We start from the raw sequence: 22,124 nt of genomic DNA on the forward strand, positions 1-22,124 counted from the left end.
TCCGTAGTGGATGCTGGGCGCCCATCCCAAGTGCGGATTGTCTGCAATACTTGTATATAGTTATTGCCTAACTAAAGGGTTATTGTTGAGCCATCTGTTGAGAGGCTCAGTTGTATTTCATACTGTTAACTGGGTTTAATATCACGAGTTATACGGTGTGGCTGGTATGAGTCTTACCCGGGATTCAAAATCCTTCCTTATTGTGTCAGCTCTTCCGGGCACAGTATCCTAACTGAGGTCTGGAGGAGGGGCATAGAGGGAGGAGCCAGTGCACACCAGGTAGTTCCAAATCTTTCTTTTAGTGTGCCCAGTCTCCTGCGGAGCCCGTCTATCCCCCCCATGGTCCATACGGAGTCCCCAGCATCCACTACGGACTACGAGAAATAGATTTACCGGTGAGTAAAATCTTATTTTTTTCAACTTTTAATTGCAAAAATCATCCATTTGACATTAAAAATCTCCAGTGCTTTCCTTATGGCACGAATAGCCTTCTGTTTGGCTCTGCTATCCCAGTTGTCCAGGATAGAATCCCCACTTTTTCATGCACTTCTCTCCCAGGTCGCATTTTGTAGAAAAGTTGCCTAACTTCGCTGTGGTTACTGCAAATTGTCATTTCTAATTGTATCTCGCATTTCTCAGGCATTTGTGCGATGTACATGAATTGTAAGATACCATTTCTCTTCCGCAAACTCGCACCTAATTTGTTTGACCCCATTGTGTGTTATGAGTGTTTTTCATTTTCCACATTGTTTAACACTCAGAACCCATACCCACTTCACACTATACTGATTTATATTTTTTTAGGGTTTGTTGGTAACGTCCAAGCCAGAAAATGCTTGTGAACCAATCTCCCCTCCGCCGTTGCAAATGGGAAACGCATCCAGTGTCTACGTGGTGCTCATCCGGAGACTGGAATGTAACTTTGATATTAAGGTAAGATGATGATCTGGTTCTAGAAAAGAAACATATGATTTCTGTAGAGCTTGTTGTTTTCCGTGTGCACAGCAGAACATAAACTAGTTTTGTTACAGTATGCAAACATATTTCTGTCTTCACAAAGTACATTCATCCTATAGCAGAATAAGTATGATGTATGACCAATTCTATGCGCATAATGGCAGGCATCCCGTACTGCCAAGATCAGGTAAAGGGCATAGCCGCAATCTGGTATTGGTATTGGTCATCAGAAGTCTGTGCAGTGTGTGGTGAATAAATCCTGTATAAACAAATGCACACAGTACATGGACAAAAGTATGTGTACACCGCAATCTTATGTGCCTGTTGGACATCTAATTCCAAGGACATGAGCGTTAACATGGAGTTGTCTCCTCCTTTTCTTCTGTAACAGCCTGCACTCTTCACGGAAGGTTTTCCGCAAAGTTGTGGAGCTATACGTCCATTCATTCACAAGTGCATTCATAAGATCAGGCACAGATGCTGTGTGTCTTCCACACAAGACTCTACAAGCCATTGTTTAGATGGACCTCACTGTGTGCCAATGAGTATTGTCGTGCATTTTTCGAACTGTTGTGTGTTGTAAGCATACAGAAGGGGGGGGGATTAGATTATCATCACGGGGATGTGACTTCCGGGTTTAGTGTATGAGAGAGCTATTAAGTAGAATGCATCACACTCGACAATTAATGCATGGGCCTTACTTGCAGTAAACTGCTTCTCCTGGGCTAAGTGTTGGGTGCAATCATGTTAACGCTCGCAGTAACACCACAACTAAGTTCGAGGCATTAGTTAATGCGGATTTCTGCTTGCTCTTTTGGGAGCATGTGGGCAGAAGTTGGCTAGTAGCGGGTTTAGAGTGCGAGTAATTGAATAGCTCCAGGCACTTCAACAAAGTTTCTCTGACGTAGTGGATGCTGGGGACTCCGTAAGGACCATGGGGAATAGACGGCTCCGCAGGAGACTGGGCACATCTAAAGAAAGATTTAGGTCTATCTGGTGTGCACTGGCTCCTCCCCCTATGACCCTCCTCCAAGCCCCAGTTAGATTTCTGTGCCCGGCCGAGCTGGATGCACACTAGGGGCTCTCCTGAGCTCCTAGAAAGAAAGTATAGTTTAGGTTTTTTATTTTACAGTGAGACCTGCTGGCAACAGGCTCACTGCAGCGAGGGACTAAGGGGAGAAGAAGCGAACCTACCTAAGTGGTGGTAGCTTGGGCTTCTTAGGCTACTGGACACCATTAGCTCCAGAGGGATCGCACACAGGACCCGACCTCGTCGTCCGTTCCCGGAGCCGCGCCGCCGTCCCCCTTACAGAGCCAGAAGCAAGAAGGTCCGGAAAATCGTCGGCTGAAGACTTCTGTCTTCTCCAAGGTAGCGCACAGCACTGCAGCTGTGCGCCATTGCTCCTCATGCACACCACACACTTCGGTCACTGATGGGTGCAGGGCGCTGGGGGGGGGGGGGGGCGCCCTGAGCAGCAATATTAACACCTTGGCTGGCAAAACTGACACCATATATAGCCCCAGAGGCTATACAGGTGTAAATTACCCCTGCCAGAATAACACAAAAAGCGGGAGAAAGCCAGCCGAAAAAGGGGCGGAGCTATCTCCCTCAGCACACTGGCGCCATTTTCCCTCACAGCTCCGCTGGAGGGATCGCTCCCTGGCTCTCCCCTGCAGTCCTGCACTACAGAAAGGGTAAAAAAGAGAGGGGGGGCACAAATTTAGGCGCAGTATAATATATATATGCAGCTATAAGGGAAAACACTCTTTATAGGTGATATCCCTGTGGTATATAGCGCTCTGGTGTGTGCTGGCATACTCTCCCTCTGTCTCCCCAAAGGGCTTTGTGGGGTCCTGTCCTCTGTCAGAGCATTCCCTGTGTGTGTGCTGTGTGTCGGTACCGCTGTGTCGACATGTATGATGAGGAAAATTATGTGGAGGCAGAGCAAATGCCTGTAAATGTGTTGTCACCCCCTGAGGGGTCGACACCTGTGTGGATGGACTTATGGAAGGAATTACGTGACAGTGTCAGCTCCTTACATAAAAGGTTTGACGACATAGGACAGCCGGCTACTCAGCTTGTGACTGTTCCAGCGTCTCAAATGTCATCAGGGGCTTTAAAACGCCCGCTACCTCAGATGGCAGACACAGATGGCGACACGGATACCGATTCCAGTGTCGAAGACGATGAGACTAGTGTACCCTCCAATAGGTCCACCCGTTACATGACTGAGGCAATGAAAAATGTATTACACATTTCTGATAGTACTCCAGGTACCACAAAAAAGGGTATTCTGTTCGGAGAGAAAAAACTACCAGTAGTTTTTCCTGCATCTGAGGAATTAAATGAGGTCTGTGAGGAAGCCTGGACTTCCCCCGATAAGAAATTGATAATTTCTAAACGGTTATTGGCAGCGTACCCTTTCCCGCCAGAGGATAGGTCACGTTGGGAAACATCCCCTAGGGTAGATAAAGCGCTTACACGTTTATCAAAACTGGTGGCACTACCGTTTCCGGATACGGCCGCCCTAAAGGATCCTGCTGATAGAAAGCAGGAGGCTACCCTAAAAGCTATATATACACACACGGGCATTATATTGCGACCAGCGATTGCATCAGCATGGATGTGCAGTGCTGCTGCTGCGTGGTCAGATTCCCTGTCGGATAATATTGATATCCTGGATAGGGACACTATTTTGCTGACAGTAGAGCATATAAAAGACGCTGTCTTATACATGCGTGATGCACAGAGGGATATTTGCCGGCTGGCATCAAAAATAAGCGCAATGTCCATTGCCGCCAGAATATGGACTCTGCAGTGGTCAGGTGATGCCGATTCAAAAAGGCACATGGAAGTTTTGCCTTATAAGGGGGTGGAACTGTTTGGGGATGGTCTTTCAGACCTGGTTTCCACAGCTACGGCTGGGAAATCAACATTTTTGCCACAGGCTACCCCACAGCAAAAGAAGGCACCGTATTATCAAGTACAGTCCTTTCGGCCCCATAAACACAAGAGGGCTCGAGGCGCATCCTTTCTGCCGAGAGGCAAAGGTAGAGGGAAAAAGCTGCAACATACAGCCAGTTCCCAAGAGCAAAAGTCCTCCCCTGCGTCCGGTAAGTCCACAGCATGACGCTGGGGCTTCACAGGCGGATCCGGGTACGGTGGGGGCCCGTCTCAGAAATTTCAGCACACAGTGGGCTCTCACAGGTGGATCCCTGGACCCTTCAAGTAGTATCTCAGGGGTACAGGCTGGAATTCGAGACGTTCCCCCCCCCCCCCCCCCGCCGTTTTCTAAAATCTGCCTTACCAGCAACTCCCTCTGCCAGGGAGGCAGTGTTGGTGGCTATCCAAAAACTGTATTCACAGCAAGTGATTGTCAGGGTACCCTTCCTTCAGCAAGGGAAGGGTTACTATTCCACAATGGTTGTGGTACCGAAACCGGACGGTTCGGTGAGACCCATCTTAAATTTAAAATCCTTGAACACATATCAAAAGGTTCAAGTTCAAGATGGAATCGCTCAGGGCGGTTATTGCGAGCCTGGACGAGGGGGATTACATGGTCTCCCTGGACATCAAGGATGCGTACCTGCATGTCCCCATTTACCCTCCTCACCAGGAGTACCTCAGATTTGTGGTACAGGACTGTCACTATCAGTTCCAGACGCTGCCGTTTGGGTTATCCACGGCACCGAGGGTCTTTACCAAGGTAATGGCCGAAATGATGATACTCCTTCGCAAGAAGGGAATTTTAATTATCCCGTACTTGGACGATCTCCTGATAAAGGCGAGGTCCAAGGAACAGTTGGTAGTGGGGGTAGCACTTTCTCGGGAAGTGCTACAACAGCACGGCTGGATTCTCAATATTCCAAAGTCACAGCTGGTCCCGACGACACGTCTTCTGTTCCTGGGAATGATTCTGGACACAGACCAGAAAAAAGTGTTTCTTCCAGTGGAAAAAGCCGAGGAGTTGTCATCTCTAGTCAGAGACCTCCTAAAACCGGGACAGGTGTCGGTACATCAATGTACAAGAGTCCTGGGAAAAATGGTAGCTTCGTACGAAGCAATTCCATTCGGAAGGTTCCACGCAAGGACTTTCCAGTGGGACCTGTTGGACAAATGGTCCGGGTCCCATCTCCAGATGCAACAGCGGATAACCCTGTCGGCAAGGACCAGGGTGTCGCTGCTGTGGTGGCTGCAGAGGGCTCATCTACTAGAGGGCCGCAGATTCGGAATACAGGACTGGGTCCTGGTGACCACGGATGCCAGCCTTCGGGGAAGAAATTTCCAAGGACTGTGGTCAAATCAGGAGATTTCGCTTCACATAAATATTCTAGAGCTAAGGGCCATTTACAAGGCCCTAAGCCAAGCAAGGCCCCTGCTTCAGAACCAGCCGGTACTGATCCAATCAGACAACATCACGGCGGTCGCCCATGTAAACAGACAGGGCGGCACAAGAAGCAGGAGGGCAATGGCAGAAGCCACAGATATTGCGCCAGGTCAAGGGACGCTCTGGTAGCACCGTGGGTGTACCAGTCGGTTTATGTGTTTCCTCCTCTGCCTCTCATTCCCAAGGTACTGAGAATAATACGAAGGCGAGGAGTGAAAACTATACTCGTGGTTCCGGATTGGCCAAGAAGAGCTTGGTACCCGGAACTTCAAGAGATGCTTTCAGAGGACCCTTGGCCTCTGCCGCTCAGACAGGACCTGCTGCAGCAGGGGCTCTGTCTGTTCCAAGACTTACCGCGGCTACGTTTGACGGCATGGCGGTTGAACACCGGATCCTGAAGGAAAAGGGCATTCCGGAGGAAGTCATCCCTACCCTGATCAAAGCCAGGAAGGATGTCACCGCAAAACATTATCACCGCATTTGGCGGAAATATGCTGCTTGGTGTGAGGCCAGGAAGGCCCCAACGGAGGAATTTCAACTGGGTCGATTCCTGCATTTCCTGCAAGCAGGGGTGACGTTGGGCCTCAAATTGGGGTTCATTAAGGTCCAGATTTCGGCCCTGTCGATTTTCTTCCAGAAAGAACTGGCTTCACTGCCTGAAGTTCAGACTTTTGTCAAAGGAGTTCTGCGTATTCAGCCTCCTTTTGTGCCCCCAGTGGCACCTTGGGATCTCAATGTGGTTTTGGAGTTCCTGAAATCACATTGGTTTGAACCACTTAAGACTGTGGATTTGAAATATCTCACGTGGAAAGTGGTCATGCTGTTGGCCCTGGCTTCGGCCAGGCGTGTGTCAGAATTGGCGGCTTTGTCCTATAAAAGCCCTTATCTTATTTTCCATATGGATAGGGCAGAGTTGAGGACTCGTCCTCAGTTTCTCCCGAAGGTGGTATCAGCGTTTCACTTGAACCAGCCTTTTGTGGTGCCTGCGGCTACTAGGAACTTGGAGGATTCCAAGTTACTGGACGTAGTCAGGGCCCTGAAAATTTATGTTTCCAGGACGGCTGGAGTCCGGAAAACTGACTCGCTGTTTATCCTGTATGCACCCAACAAACTGGGTGCTCCTGCTTCTAAGCAGACTATCGCGCGCTGGATTTGTAGCACTATTCAGCTGGCGCATTCTGCGGTGGGACTACCGCAGCCTAAATCTGTAAAAGCCCATTCCACAAGGAAGGTGGGCTCATCTTGGGCGGCTGCCCGAGGGGTCTCGGCTTTACAACTTTGCCGAGCTGCAACTTGGTCAGGGGCAAACACGTTTGCTAAATTCTACAAATTTGATACCCTGGCTGAGGAGGACCTGGAGTTCTCTCATTCGGTGTTGCAGAGTCATCCGCACTCTCCCGCCCGTTTGGGAGCTTTGGTATAATCCCCATGGTCCTTACGGAGTTCCCAGCATCCACTAGGACGTCAGGGAAAATAAGAATTTACTCACCGGTAATTCTATTTCTCGTAGTCCGTAGTGGATGCTGGGCGCCCATCCCAAGTGCGGATTGTCTGCAATACTTGTAAATAGTTATTGTTACACAAATCGGGTTGTTATTGCGAGCCATCTGTTCAGAGGCTCCGTTGTTATCATACTGTTAACCGGGGTTCCTATCACGAGTTATACGGTGGGATTGGTGTGGCTGGTATGAGTCTTACCCGGGATTCAAAATCCTTCCTTATTGTGTCAGCTCTTCCGGGCACAGTGTCCTAACTGAGGCTTGGAGGAGGGTCATAGGGGGAGGAGCCAGTGCACACCAGATAGACCTAAATCTTTCTTTAGATGTGCCCAGTCTCCTGCGGAGCCGTCTATTCCCCATGGTCCTTACGGAGTCCCCAGCATCCACTACGGACTACGAGAAATAGAATTACCGGTGAGTAAATTCTTATTTTTTGCTCCTAGATGTTTCCACTTCACAATATCAGTTCTTGCAGTTAGAATGGAATGCTTATGGAGACAGCATGGCTATGTGCACTTGGTATCTGGTCTCTAGGTTGACACTCACTAGGTTGACCACTATTGGTCGACATGGTCACTAGGTCGACATGAGTTTTTCACAATTTTTTTTATTCTATTTTTTTTTTTAACTTTTTCATACTTTACGATCCACGTGGACTACAATTCGTAACAGTAACCTGTGCAGAGAGGCACCTTGACCGAAGCATGGCGATCAAAGCGAGCTATGCGAGGGGACACGGTGCACTAATTGAGGTTCCCGGTCACTCTACGAAGAAAACAACACTAAACAAATTAATAAACCTCATGTCAACCTTTTGTCATGTCGACCTTGCTCAAGTCGACCTAATGCTTGTGTCAACCTTAATTGGGTGTAGACTTCGTTCCTGTTGACCCTATGAACCACACCCATGCACTTGTCCCCAATGGATATGGCTTACTTGGTCTTTATCAGGGATATTCAACCCTCCTGCTTCTGTGGAACTACAAATCCCCAGCATGCCCTGCCACTAGTTTAGGATGCTCTTCAAATAGCAAAACTGTCAGAGCATGTTGGGATTGTAGTTTCGTAGCCGGCTGTCGGGATCCCAGCGGTCAGGATACTGACGCCAGAATCCCAACAGCTGGCTATTCCGCCAGCCGGAATCCCTGCAAAACAGGACTGTTACCACTTGTGGGTGTCCACAACACCCATAGAATGGGAATAGATCCTGTGGCGAGCGCAGTGAGGGGACTCTTTGCGCTCGCCCCACTGCCGGCATTCTGGCGGGCGGGATGACACTCTCAGGATCTTGACAGCTGGCATCCCGTCTGCGGTAAATGGTATGTATTCCTGTGTAAACCTCTCCCATCCCCCTTTTCTATTCCCCCCTCTCTTTCTCTCTTTCCCCCCTCTCTCTCTTCCTATCCTCTGTCTTGCAGGTTTCCCTCTTCTCCCCCTATCTGTCCTGCCTGCCCCACAGTCTGTCTCTCTCACGCTCTCCTCCGCAGCAGGATGCGCTGTCAGCAAACTCTAATCTCGTAGGTGCATGCTGCTGGTGTCCTTTCAGATGTTGCCTTTAGTCAGCTGTAGTTTACAATTTATGAAGATTGGCAGTATGTGCAATCTTTGCTGCATATGTCTCTGCTTTGTGTGCGCTGTGCACGTTATATGTGTAGTCTACGCAAGTGCAAACATAGTCGTTTACATAATATATGTGCTATTCAAACACTCCAGCATCCTTATCAACAGTCATATGCTGTAAGCCATCCTTGCTCATGGTGGCACCACAAGCCCTGCATCTGTGTGTGTATATACATGCATAATAATGCACACGCACATCATGTCCTTGGCATTTTTCACGTGAAAGCTGATGACCACCACCCAAAGGATCATTGGCCAAAACTGCGCAGTTCTCTTCTTTCAGTACACACACTTTAACAAGACACACAATGAATACATCAACGTGATTATCGTTATAGGAACCCTTGAGCACCTCCTTTTCTGTTGTACAATAGCTTACAGTTTGTGTTGTAAGCTGTTCTAGGATAAGAAGAGTTAAAGTTGAGCACACTGAGGCTGCAGTGCCGGTGCCAGACACCAGGCCTTTTTAGGTAATCACATTTGCATTGCTTAATGTAAAATTCCATTACCTGGATGTAAGGCTCTTTCTCCTTAGAGCTTTGTGGTCAATAGAATTCAGCCGCTGGAGCTGGAGGAATTACTTTCAGCAGGCAATTTTTAGACTGTCTGTTTTACATTATCAGTCTTTATATGCACCCTATTTGTGTTGGTAAACTCTTTGACTTGAGGCCATTTATCCGTATGGTCTTCGTCTTCCTAATGGGGAGACTGGCATCAAGTTGGGGTGCAGTGGTGTGCAGGAGGAATTTGGGGACTTTAAATTCTAAGCTGTTGTCTGTTCTTCTGCCTGTATATACAGTACCTCATGCTTGCCATGATCACTCAGTTTAGTTTGAATGCCCTGACAATGAGGGGGCTTTCCTTTTATTTTCAACTTCATTTTTGGGTGTGGTTTGTGCTTTGTACTGCTGTACCTTGCTGTATAGAACATGAGCATGGCACTGATTGCTGTGCGCGTTCCTATAGGCGACCCTTATGACTCCAGGAGCAGAGTCCCTGCCAGGGAAGAAAGTGACTAGTCTCCTGTGCAGTCTGTACATATTCTCTAGTATCCCGGGACAGTTCTCCTCCTTTTTTTTTTTTTTTTTACCTTTTAGTTGTGGCAGGCTCTGTGGGGCCAGTGGTCTGTATCCATAGGGTTTAAGGACCTACTGTAGTCTATGGACCAGGTCATATGGGACTTGGTATGAACATGAGTCTCTAAAATGGTCAGAGGGGTTTGTCTTAAGACGACACTTCTTCATGCACCTCCTCCTTGCAGGGTCTTGCACTGTGGTAAACCGCCTGCTTTCCTTTCTTTACCCTGTCTTCTTTGAGGTAGAGCTTTCATTTCACTGATTGTGTTTTCTGCAATTGTTTTACAAAGTAACCATATTTTCCTGGTCTGTGCGATGGCTGATAGATGTGTCCGGCAAAGATCTCGCAAGCAGAAGTGTCTGCTGGTACTTCAGACTTGGGATGAATCAGGAATTGATGCCTCAACTCATGAGGAGGGTGATGTTTCACTTGATTTGGAGTTGGAGATGTCCTCCCTTTGTTCAGCAGGGTGTAGATGTCTTGCATTGAACATCAGAGGTTTACGCAACTCTGTTTTAAGCATACAGCGATGCTTCTGGGTAAGGGATCCCCTGCTAGGACAATAGCCGAAAACACAGTGAAATGAAAGTGAACCTGCAATACAATCCACAGACCTGATCGCATGCTAGGTTTTTTTCGCTGCACTGCGATCAGGTCAGAACTGCGCATGTGTATGCACCGCAATGCGCAGGCGCGTCGCACGGGTACAAAGCAGATCGTTGCTGTTTGTTGGGTTTAATGAAGAATCCATTCGCACAGACGATCGCAAGTAGATTGACAGGAAGAGGGCATCTGTGTGTGTCAACTGACCGTTTTCTGGGAGTAGTTGGAAAAACGCAGGCTTGTCCAAGCGTTTGCAAGGCGGGTGTCTGACGTCAATTCCGGGACCGGACAGGTTGAAGTGATCGAAAAGGGCTGAGTAAGTTTTGGGCAACTCAGAAACTGCACAAATATTTTTTGTACCGCCCGGCTGCACATGCGATCGCACACTTGCAAAGCAAAAATACACTCCCCTATGGGCGGCGACTAGCTGCTCGCAGCAGTGCAAAAAAAACCCTAGCGAGCAATCAGGTCTGAATTAGGCGCTTAGTTCCCTCCTCCTGGAACTGGTTACTCAAGCTGGGTGAGGCCAAACTGTAGATGTACAGGACAGGATTTTTGGAGAGTTTTCTTCTTCCTAGGATACATTTCAGTAGGAATCTCTTCCGCTTATGGATGCCTCTATTTATTTAAAAGGTTTAGGTAATCCACCACCATTCCCATCCCTGGTTCATTAGTTTACCAGCCTTATTACCCCACTTGTAAAAATCTGCTTAGAGAATCAAAGTTTTAATTGTGATACTATTAATGGTAGATAATTCTGTGAATTGGATGTGTAGCAATATGGAGGTAATCAATTTCTTTGAAAAGTGTGTGTGTGTGTGGGGGGGGGGGGGTCACCTTTGGACCAGTGTGTGGACAGTGGACCACTGTTCAGTCGTTTTACATAGTCTCCAGGAATCAGGAGGGGATGCTGGTACATAAGTTATCCAGTATCGTGTTCAGAGCCGGCCCTAACCAATATGATGCCCTAGGCAAGATTTTGGCTGGTGCCCCCTAGCACCACCGCTGGTTCCGTCTCTGACCTTGCACCTCTTTCCCAGCACCACCACCCCTCATCATAGCAGTCCTTATTTTGGTGTTTGTACCCCCTATATTTTAAATAGGAACAGTTCGCACATTTGGCACACAGCCCAAAAAGGGGTGTGTTTTTCTGGCAATGAGCATGGCCACACAATAGTAACCCCAATTCCAATTACGCCACACAGTACTGCAACTTTATCCTCATTTGATCATGCAATAGTGTCCATAATTCATATTACATCCCACAGTAGTATCACTTTACCTTATAAACGTTACTCCTCACATTATATCACACTGAATTGCTCCTTATTCACATTACACCACACTCTATTGCTCTTTATTCACATTAGACGACACAGTAGTGCCCTTTCTATATGCAATGCCACATAGTAGAGCACCTTATACACATAATGCCACACAGTAATGTCCCTTACACATATGAGACATATTATTAATGTCCTTATAAACATAATGTGCCTTACACATTATGACAACCTTTATTAATGCCCTTTTACACATAATGTCCCTTACACATATGCTGCACATTATTAATGCCCTTATACACATAATGACACACACAGTGCCCCCTACACATTTGCTGCACATTATTAGTGCCCCTATACACATAATGACACACATACAGTAGTACCCTGTTACACTTATGCCGCACATTATTAATGCCCTTATACACATAATGACACACACAGAGCCCCTTACACATATGTTGCACATTTTTAATGCATTTTTACATAACACACATAATGCTCCTTACACATATTCCGAACACTACTGCACAACCAACCCACTCACATGCACACAGCACTCACACTGCCACTAACACTGTGACCTCTGCCTCTGCTTGGATACAGATGTGTCCTCATAAATCTTGCCTCAGTGCTAACGTTGGGCACATGTTTTTAATGAAAATGCATCTTATTTGCATTGCTACAGTATGTGGATAGGATGCACAAGCAGCTTCTGTTGATTAAAATGATATGAAGCATGCTTATATACTGTGTGAGACTGTGGCTGTATCTGCATATGAAATGCTACACACAGAATATAGGCATGCCGCATATCATTTTAATCAGCAGAAGCTGCTGATGCCCCTAGGCATATCAAATGCCCTAGGCAATTGCCTAGTTTGCCTATGGCCGGCTCTGATCGTGTTGGTGACAGCCAGACAATATATAACTGGTAGTGGTAAGGATTCACTACGGGGGAAGTGATATAGCAATATACAGGCAGCAGGGTCCACAATCTTGTGCACATTGCAAATGTTTGTGGAAAATTATAGCATCCCTTCTTTTTGGGTGGAGAAAGGGGCCAACTTACTCTTTGATCTAGCAGACCTTTTTCCCTGCAAGTTGGGACAGGCACTAGTGGGTTTACTATAGAGCTTAAGCTTGCGAGCAGGATCACTTTTTAGTAGTTTGAGTATGTAAGCCCTAACATCCACCTCATTACATATATGTGCCTGTACAATGGTCTCCTTTATCGCTTACTGTTCTCCCCACCTTTGATGCATTCTGGTCCCAGCTAATACTAGAGTTTCAAATATGCTGTTGAAGTTGCCGCATCTGCTAATGGATCTACCTAGAGGAATTGCAGAAGCGTAGGGTCCTTTTCTAGGCTCTGGTACTTCAAAGAATCTATAGTCGTTGTGTCCATAATGTTTTTCAAAATCGTCAAACTTCAGCACTAGGGCAATATGTGACCATCTCATTTTGAGCTTCTAAAAGTGAATCTGTCTCTGTTGAATGTGTTTAACATTAGCCTCTAGGTGGGAAATAATGAAGGCTTTGTTAGTATCAAACTTGTGTTCAGACATACAGCACGTATAAGAATACTGCTGTGCCTGTATGGATTACCAGTAAGCCAGAAGCCCATAGGACTGTCTGAAATAGAGAGGGGGATTTGGTGGGAGGGATGGTTGTCCATCTGTGATTAAGAGAAGCTGACTATGAGATAGTGTGTGGCCATGCAGAAAACACTCCCATCTGAAGGAGCGATTGTCTGATTGATGCGCCCACGTACACACTGAGCAAGATACTTTCTTTTGATCTCTAAAATTGATTTGGGAGGTCCACGCTATATAGTTCACCCAATCTTGAGTGGTTATCGGTTAAAACCGCTGTAATATTCCTGCATACACTCTACCCAATTATTGGGCTGGTCGGGCCGGTAATTGGATCATGTGTACCCAGCTTTATCAAAGTATTTCTTTATTCCAGAACAGTATAAATAGCAAGAGGATGGCCTTATTCAGGTTTGCTAGCAAATCAAAAGAGAACACAGGGTGTACTTTAGGCAACACCTCAGGACCTGTTGAGCAATAGAGTTGCACAGAGATGTAGATTCTTATACACTAGCAGTTGGTGCAGTAGCGGAACATCCGTGGTTACAGATGTGCTCATGCCAGATGCAAAGCGGGGCAGCATTTGCAAATACAGAAATAGAGAAACCTGGTATCTGAATGTAGACATTCCAGTTTGGTCATCTGCCTTTGTCAACCAGACAGAGTACAGTTTCTGAAGATGGTTGTTATAGAGTCTGAGAAATAAGTCCGTAGTGATATCTCCAACAAGTTGTATGAAAGGGTTTTGAGTTAAAAGCCTTTAAACGTCCGATAAATAATGAAAGTCTCTGGACAGAGAAGGGGGCCCAATTAAGGTGCACGCCCTCCTGGCAGAACAGAATGAGGCAGATAAGGTACCATAGCTGCAGAGTGAAAGATGAGACAAACAAAAAGACAATGTTCAATGCCACGAAAGAAAGCTGCGGTCACTCACTCGCCTGGGTTATTTGCAGTCAAATACTCCATCCTTCTGTGTGTGTTCAGCTAATGTGGGATGTTCGTTCCAAGCCAGAGTAGAGGCGGGATGGCACGCTGAGCAAACTTTTGTCGCTGTTGCAATAAAAGAAGTAGAAATGATGTCTGTACACAAACAACACAATATATGCAATATACCCTGGGGAAGGGCATGCGGTCAGCAAAATGGCCACCCTATTTCATTCCAAAAGGGTTTCCTCACAGAACACTGTGACTGGCATATGTATTGCTTAAAATTGCGAGTGACTAGGTTCCTGTAATGATCTATCTTATAATGCATAGTAAAGACAGATGGAAAGCATCCTATGGAAGAGCTACTACTGGCTGCTCAGTATGGATGTACAGTACAAGTACAGAAGTTAAGATCCAATATTTTTTAAATATTCAGCTGGTTGGCGAGCCTGTGCCCACTGAAGCCTCATCTTCTGCTGTGTTCTGCGGCTGCTGTAGCAAATCCACTTCAAAGTTCAATGTACTATGTGTTCAGAGATGCCCTTCTGTGTTCTTGTGTTGTAAGACATGGTTATTTGAACTGTTTTCACTCTTGTGCCAACTTGAACCGGTCTGGCCATTCTCCTGTGACCTCTCATTAACTAGGTATTTTCTCACACTAGAGAGTGTTGTACAAGAAAATCCCAGGAAATCTGCAGTTTCTGAGATACTCAAAGGCCCAAGCCCCCCACCCCCCTCACAAACCCCCACCCCAGGTCTGGCACCAACAATCGAAGTCACTTACAGTAGATAACAATTTTTTTTATTCTCTTGTTTGATCTGTAAAACTAACCCTTATGACCATGTCTGTGTGCTTTTATACATTGAGTTGCTGCCACGTGTTTGGCTGATCAGATGATTGTAATGACACTTATGTAACCCCACTGCCATATGTGCTGAGGATTTTCAGCTGTGCAGGGAGCAGAGGGGTGACTGCCATGCAGACATCAGCTCAGAGAGTAGTTGGAATTGCTGGCAGTCAGTGCGGAGATACCTGGTTGAGTGGAGACTGCTGGTGGTAGCAGTCCGTGAGCATACAGGAATTCTGTCATAGGAAGTAAAGAGACAGCAGATATGGGACTGGGAAACTGGGAGATAGCATATGATGAGCATAAAGGAGTGCCTGAGGTGTTGGTTTCTAGCAGAAGTGAGGCGGATTGGCCTGTGAGTGCGGTGTAGGAGTGACCCAGTCAGAGTAAATCATAGGGAATGATAAAGGAGCTTGTGGTGAGCATGTGCGCAGGAACATCTCCTATATATTTGCCTTAATCTGTGACTCTGTGCTCGTAACGCTGGGCGGAGTCACAGAGCTGGGCGGAGTCAACTGCATCTGCTGCAGGGAGCTACCCCATACCCAGCGCCAGCAGCAGTCAGGTGCAAGACCCTACCTTACAGTATAGGAGGTGAGGATGGCCACTAGCTGCCGGCTGCTGTGCCTGCCCCCCCCCCCCCCCACCCCAAATCACCAGTGACAGCGGGCTGTGTGCTGTGCAGAGCGGGGCCCGAAAAGTGGGCGGAGCTATGGCGTCACGAGGGGCGGAGCTACACGGAATAGAGGGGCGGAGCTACACGGGCCCAGACGCTGAACAGTGGTGGAATCAGCATTGCAGTGACGGCCAGCCAGACTTGGTAAGTGGAGGGTGAGAGAGAAGTGTGTGTATAGTGGGGGGGGGGGTGTGTGTGTGTGTGTGTGTGTGTGTGTGTATATATATATGGTGGGGTGTGTGTGTTTGTATATATGTGTGAATTGTGTGTGTGTGAGGTATGTCTGTGTGCGCACTTTATGGACGCCACTGCTGGGGGGGCCATTACATGCAAGGACGCTACTAATATAGGTGTGGCATTACGTATAAGGACGCTACTACTATAGGGGGGGCATTACGTATAAGGACGCTACTACTATAGGGGGGGCATTACGTATAAGGACGCTACTACTATGGGGGGCATTACGTATAAGGACGCTACTACTATGGGGGGGCATTACGTATAAGGACGCTACTACTATGGGGGGGCATTACGTATAAGGACGCTACTACTATGGGGGGGCATTACGTATAAGGACGCTACTACTATAGGGGGACATTACGTATAAGGAGGCTACTAATACTGGGGGGCATTACATATAAGGACGCTACTTACTGGGGGGGGGCATTATGTATAAGGACTCTATTACTTCTGGGGGGCATTATGTATAAGGACGGTGCTACTACTACTGGGAGGGCATTACATGTAAGGATGCTACTACTACTGGGGGGGCATTATGTATAAGGACGGTACTACTACTGGGGGCACATTATGTATAAGGATGCTACTACTACTGGGGGCACATTATGTATAAGGATGCTACTACTACAGGGGTGGCATTACGTATAAGGACGCTACTATTACTGTTGGGGGGCATTACATATAACTGCTACTACTACTGGGGGGCATTACGTATAAGGACGCTACTACTACGGGTGGGGCATTACGTATAAGGATGCTACTATTACTGTTGTGGGGCATTACATATAACTGCTACTACTACTGGGGGGGCATTATGTATAAGGACACTACTACTATTGGGGGGGCATTATGTATTAGGACGCTACTACTACTGGGGGGGCATTATGTATAAGGATGCTACTACTACTGGGGGGGCATTATGTATAAGGATGCTACTACTACTGGGGGGGGCATTATGTATAAGGACGCTACTAATACTGTTGGGGAGCATTACATATAACTGCTACTACTACTGGGGGGGCATTATGTATAAGGACACTACTACTATTGGGGGGGCATTACGTATATGGACGCTACTACTACGGGTGGGGCATTACGTATAAGGACGCTACTACTACGGGTGGGGCATTACGTATAAGATGAATAAGATTGTGCTACATTGTGGCGTAATTTTAAATGGGGGTACTATTGTGTGGCCATGCCCCTTAGTTGTGAGACCACACCACTTTTCCCGATGCACAACAAAGGAATATGGGAGGGCGCAAAATTCATAGTTTGCAGGGGGGCGCCGAACACCCTAGCACCGGCCCTGGCCACCAGTAGCAAAAGTACACCACGGCCACTGACACTATCTGCAGGGAGGGGAACAGCGCTGATATGGAGGGTACTTGCAGGCAGCGAGTCGCCGCCCGCAGCTCCTCTCCCACCTACACACCATACCTGCCGCCTGACACCCACACCCCAGGGAGAGGGCGCTAGCTCAGGCACCGCTAGATCAGCATCTGCAGCATACAGACAAGGGCTGCCATGCTCAGCGGCAAGCGGTGCGGAGCATGTGCAGCGGGACAGCGCCAGGACGGGACACGCACTAATCAACATTGCTGCTGGGCCAGAGCTCCCTCCGTCTGCAGCCTAAGGACGCGCGCCGCACCTCTCCAGGGAAACACCATGCCTGCCCGCCCACAGGGCTCCGGACGCTTACCTATGCTCCGCGATCACAGCAGCTGACGCTGCCATGCAGGATGGAGGAATGACGCCCGTCAGACGGGGCGGACAGTGTGCGGCGGAACGGGGCCAGGAGGGAATGCTGACCACGACCCATTGCTGCTGGGTCTGAGCTCCCTCCCTCTGCAGTCACCATCTCACAGCAGCAGCCTGGAGGTTAGTGGCCACCACGCCCCGCACATCCTTACCTCACACATACCTCACACATACCTCACATATACCTCACCAGAGGCGTAACTAGGGTAGGGCGAGTGGGGCACGTACCCTGGGCGCCCTGGCAGGCCCAGGAGAGGGGGGCGCCGCCGGCGTCCAGGGCATCATGCCCCACTCGCCCCGTTAACCCTAAATGTGAGGGGAGGAGAGAGCGCAGCGTCTCTCCCTCCCCTCACCGCCGCTGGGAGCACTAGCAGCGCTGCCAGCAGCGCTGCCGTGTCCGGTCTCCGGCGCTAGCCAATCAGGGCTTGCGGACCGGCTCCTGATTGGCTGCCGGTCCGCGAGCTCTGATTGGCTAGCGAACCGGCGCCAGACAGCCGCCGGCGTCCAGAGACCTGGAGCAGCAAGGGGAAGGAGAGGCGCTGCGCTGCGCTCTCCTCCCCTCACAAGAGGTTAGTGACGGGGGTCCGGCGGCGGCACGGGGGGCCTGGCACTGTGGGGCATGTAACAGGCACTGTGGGGCACTGTAACTGGCACTGTGGGGCACTGTAACTGGCACTGTGGGGCATGTAACTGGCACTGTGGGGCATTGTATCCAGCACTGTGGGGCATTTTATCCAGCACTGTGGGGCACTGTAACTGGCACTGTGGGGCACTGTAACTGGCACTGTGGGGCATGTAACTGGCACTGTGGGGCATTTTATCTAGCACTGTGGGGCACTGTAACTGGCACTGTGGGGCACTGTAACTGGCACTGTGGGGCATGTATCTGGCACTGTGGGGAATGTAACTGGCACTGTGGGGCATGTATCTGGCACTGTGGGGCATGTATCTGGCACTGTGGGGCATGTATCTGGCACTGTGGGGCATGTATCGGCAATGTATCCGGCACTGAGTGGGGCAATGTATCCGGCACTGAGTGGGGCAATGTATCCGGCACTGAGTGGGGCAATGTATCCGGCACTGAGTGGGGCATTGTATCCGGCACTGAGTGGGGCATTGTATCCGGCACTGAGTGGGGCAATGTATCTGGCACCGTGGGGCAATGTAACTGGCACTGTGGCCCATTTTCAGTGGCCACACCCCTTCTGGAGTGTAGCCACACCCCTTCTGGTGTGTGGCCACGCCCATTTTTTCGCAGCGCCCCTGGACCCCTCCCCATCCCCCGCAAACCCCCGCACCTGCCCCTCCACCACCCGTGGCACCCCCACCCACTGCGCCTTCGGACTCCCTACCCCACCCGCAGTGTCTTCCAAACCCCTCCCCCATCTGTAGCAGCCCCTCCCCCATCCGCCACACCCCGCATCTGGCTCTCCCCCGCCCGCTGCACCTTTGGATCCCCTACCCCACCCACGCAGCAGGCCCTTCCCAATCCGCATCGCCTACACCATTCGCAACAGCACCGCACCCGCCACTCCCCCACCCATGTTACCCCCGCATCCACCCCTCCCCCACCCACCGCGCCCCCTGGACACCTCCCCCATCCACTGCACACCCGCACCCACCCCTTCCCCATCTGCAGCGCCTTCGGAACCCCTCCTCCATCCGCAACAGCCCTGCAGCTGCCATCCCCCACCTGCGACACCCCTGCTCCTACCCCACTCACAGCGCCTTCATACCCCCTCCCCCATCCGCGGTCCCCACTCCCCAAACCCCTTCCTGTTGCAAGGGACTACGCCCCCTTCACCATCGGACGCCCTATCATTGTGCAATATTCAAACACTAACAAAACTAGGAATGCAGGTAATACTCCATATATTGAACCCCAGAAAGGCGTGCAGGGGTTAAGGGGGCGTAGCCCCTTCCGACGGTGTGAAGAGCGCCCGTAGGGCGCGATGAAGCACCTAGTTGTATTATATAAAGCGGCAAAATCAATGATAAATCATCAGCCTGAATGCTATGGATATAGAGAGACTGCTAGGGACAGAAGTCTGCATAATAATAATTGTGCAGGAGAGAAGATACCCATCCCTCACACATTTGTCTCCTGGTTTTTATCAAAGCTACTTTGCCCCCTAATTCTGACCCAAGGAAGTTTTGTGTATCATTTATCCAGGCTCATGTGATTAAATATATTAAGCCAAGGTAATCTTGTCTGTTTTTGAGTTGTTTTTACTCTAGGATATTTTCACATGTAATTAAGTGCTTTGTTTCTTAATTTAATCAAATTTATATGGTTATAACCCTTTATGGCAAATATATCCATCATTTTGTCAGTGTGAGCTATAGCTTTCTCCCAGTAACTGGTTATTGGCAATACTCTTAGGAACTGTGGGGGTGATTCAGACTTGGTCACTGGGCTGCTAACTTTGCTGTCCTGCGTTCATATAGTTTCCGCCTCCAGGAGGAGTGTAAATTTGCCGTTCAAGTGTGCGATCTCATGCGTGCGCTGAGCTGCAAAAATTCACTTTGTGCAGTCTCTGCGCAGCCCAGGAGTTACTCCTACAGTGCGATGACAACAGGATGATCGACGCTGGAGTTACATAGTTGTTGAGGTTGAAAAAAGACAAATGTGCATCGAGTTCAACCTGTATTACAACCTGTATTATAAAATTTTATATCATTTAAATATTGTATCCTTGGATATTTCTTTCAATTAAAAATGTAGTCCATTTTTAAGCTTATTAATTGAGTCCGCCATTACTACCTTCTCTGGCGGAGAATTCTAAATCCTTCCTGTTTTTACTGTGAAGAACCCTTTTCTCCGTTGTGTATGATATTTTTTTTTCTTCTGCAGGGTACACTGTGCTCCACAAGGATAGACATAGGGGTGTAGAGTAGGATCTTGATCCGAAGCACTAACAGGCTCAAAAGCTTTGACCTTCTTCCCTAGATGCATAGCGCCGCCTCCTATATCACCCCGCCTCCATGCACAGGAGCTCAGTTTGTAGTTGGTGCTTGCAGTGCAAGCATGTAACAGGAAGAGCTGCTCACAGCAGCTCTAGAAAAAGAAGACTACAAGGGCTGCAGCAGAGGCACAGATTGTGCTGGATGTCAGTAGACATTGCCTGCTGCAGCTCCATCTCTCCCCCAGCGGCGCTGTACACCCCCGTGCCATGGTTGCCGGGTACCTACAGCAGGAGGCTCCGGTTTTCTTCCAAGTTAGTCACACACGGCTGGGGCTCTCCGGGATCCCGTGGCCGCACTTCGGGAGGAGGTAAGTGGGTCCCGCGCGCTGGCGGTGGACACTGTGGCAGTACAGGCAATCCCACTAGATCACCAGGGCATGGGTGCAGGTCAGGTTTTCTCTCTAAACCTTTTTTACAAGTAGCCCGCAGTACCCGGTGGTTTTGCCAGCAGAGGGGATGAGGCTTAGACCTGGAGCCCCTCTCCCAGCCCCAGGGCGCCATTTCTAGCAAATGTTCCCGCCCTGGAGCTGCATATCTGTCTCTCCCTCACTCCCTGGCAGTGTCTGCGGCGCCGTTATCCCTCAGCTCACTGTTCCTGGGAATGCTTGGGCAAATCCTCCTATGTAAAGCCGCCTGGTTGTCAGTGCTGTGTCTTTACAAGACACAAGTATTCTACCTGCCTTTTTTAGTCAGTGTTAGTTAAGAAAGAGTGCACTTAGTCAGGGTTTCCTAGTACAATTACCCTGTGATATACATCCAGTTCTTACTGTGTACTGTTATATCTATTGTTATATAGCTGTGTAAGCTAGTCCAGTGCAGTATTATTGTTAGTAATAACCTCTGCATTGTACAGACTGTGACTATTTGTGTGTGCATTTGATAGCTGAGTGGTGTCCATTTCGTGTCTTTCACTGAACCTGCTATCCCTATATTCTATAACCTGAGGGGGCTTGGTGCGTCAGGTTTTATCTAATATAGGATTTTCACAAATATATACTGTGTTACGTATTTTTCTCTGTGATTTAGTCACCATGTCTCTCCTTTATCTCTTCTGGTGCTGACTACACTGCGCAGGGGTTTGGGCTAGAGGTATTGTACTGCTGACAAATTGTACTGTGTTACCAGATACTGCAAGTTATATCATGTCTGCTTCTGAGGGTAACGGTTCTGAGGCTGAACACACTGCCGGTGTTGCTGAAGCCGCAGATACCTATGAGGAGAATATAGCAGCTTTGGGCTCTGGTTCTGGGGCTCCTTGCCCCCAGTGGGACGGTGGCAACGGGGGCAAATAATGACCCGCCGTGGGCCGCTTTTTCCACGCTTCTGCATACGCTAGTTCATAAACTAACACCCCCTATGGGATCCCCAATGCCGGTGCAACCGTTTGTGGTCCCTGCAGCTAACCCGCCATGGGCGGACGATTTATCTGCTCAAATAAAGAAGTTGAACCAGTCCCTGACTACTAAAAAGTCTGACCGTCGCTCGCCTACGTCCAAGTGGTCCTCTAAGCGAGCGCTTGTCTCCTCACAATCCACTGCTGTCACTGACACCTCGTCGGATGAAGACGGCACTTACACTGACCCCACAGGTTCTGACTCAGATACAGCTGATGGGGAGGGTGGTTCACATGTGGATGTTCTTGATCTTTTGGAGGCTATTAAGTTAATTTTACAGATTACGGATG

The 22,124-nt window shown here is 48.8% G+C and overlaps 1 protein-coding gene across 2 annotated transcripts in view; it reads left to right on the forward strand.

Annotated features, from left to right (window-relative positions):
- The window catches only part of RNF13 (ring finger protein 13), a 322,147-nt gene that overhangs the window by 211,389 nt on the left and 88,634 nt on the right, over nucleotides 1-22,124 (forward strand). For both annotated transcript variants that reach the window (XM_063916030.1, XM_063916028.1), the window contains one exon: nucleotides 805-933. In XM_063916030.1, coding sequence (XP_063772100.1) covers nucleotides 805-933 — 129 coding nt within the window. The remainder of the gene's footprint in view (nucleotides 1-804; nucleotides 934-22,124) is intronic.

Source organism: Pseudophryne corroboree, chromosome 4 (assembly GCF_028390025.1).
Source record: "Pseudophryne corroboree isolate aPseCor3 chromosome 4, aPseCor3.hap2, whole genome shotgun sequence".
Taxonomy (NCBI): Eukaryota; Metazoa; Chordata; class Amphibia; order Anura; family Myobatrachidae; genus Pseudophryne; species Pseudophryne corroboree.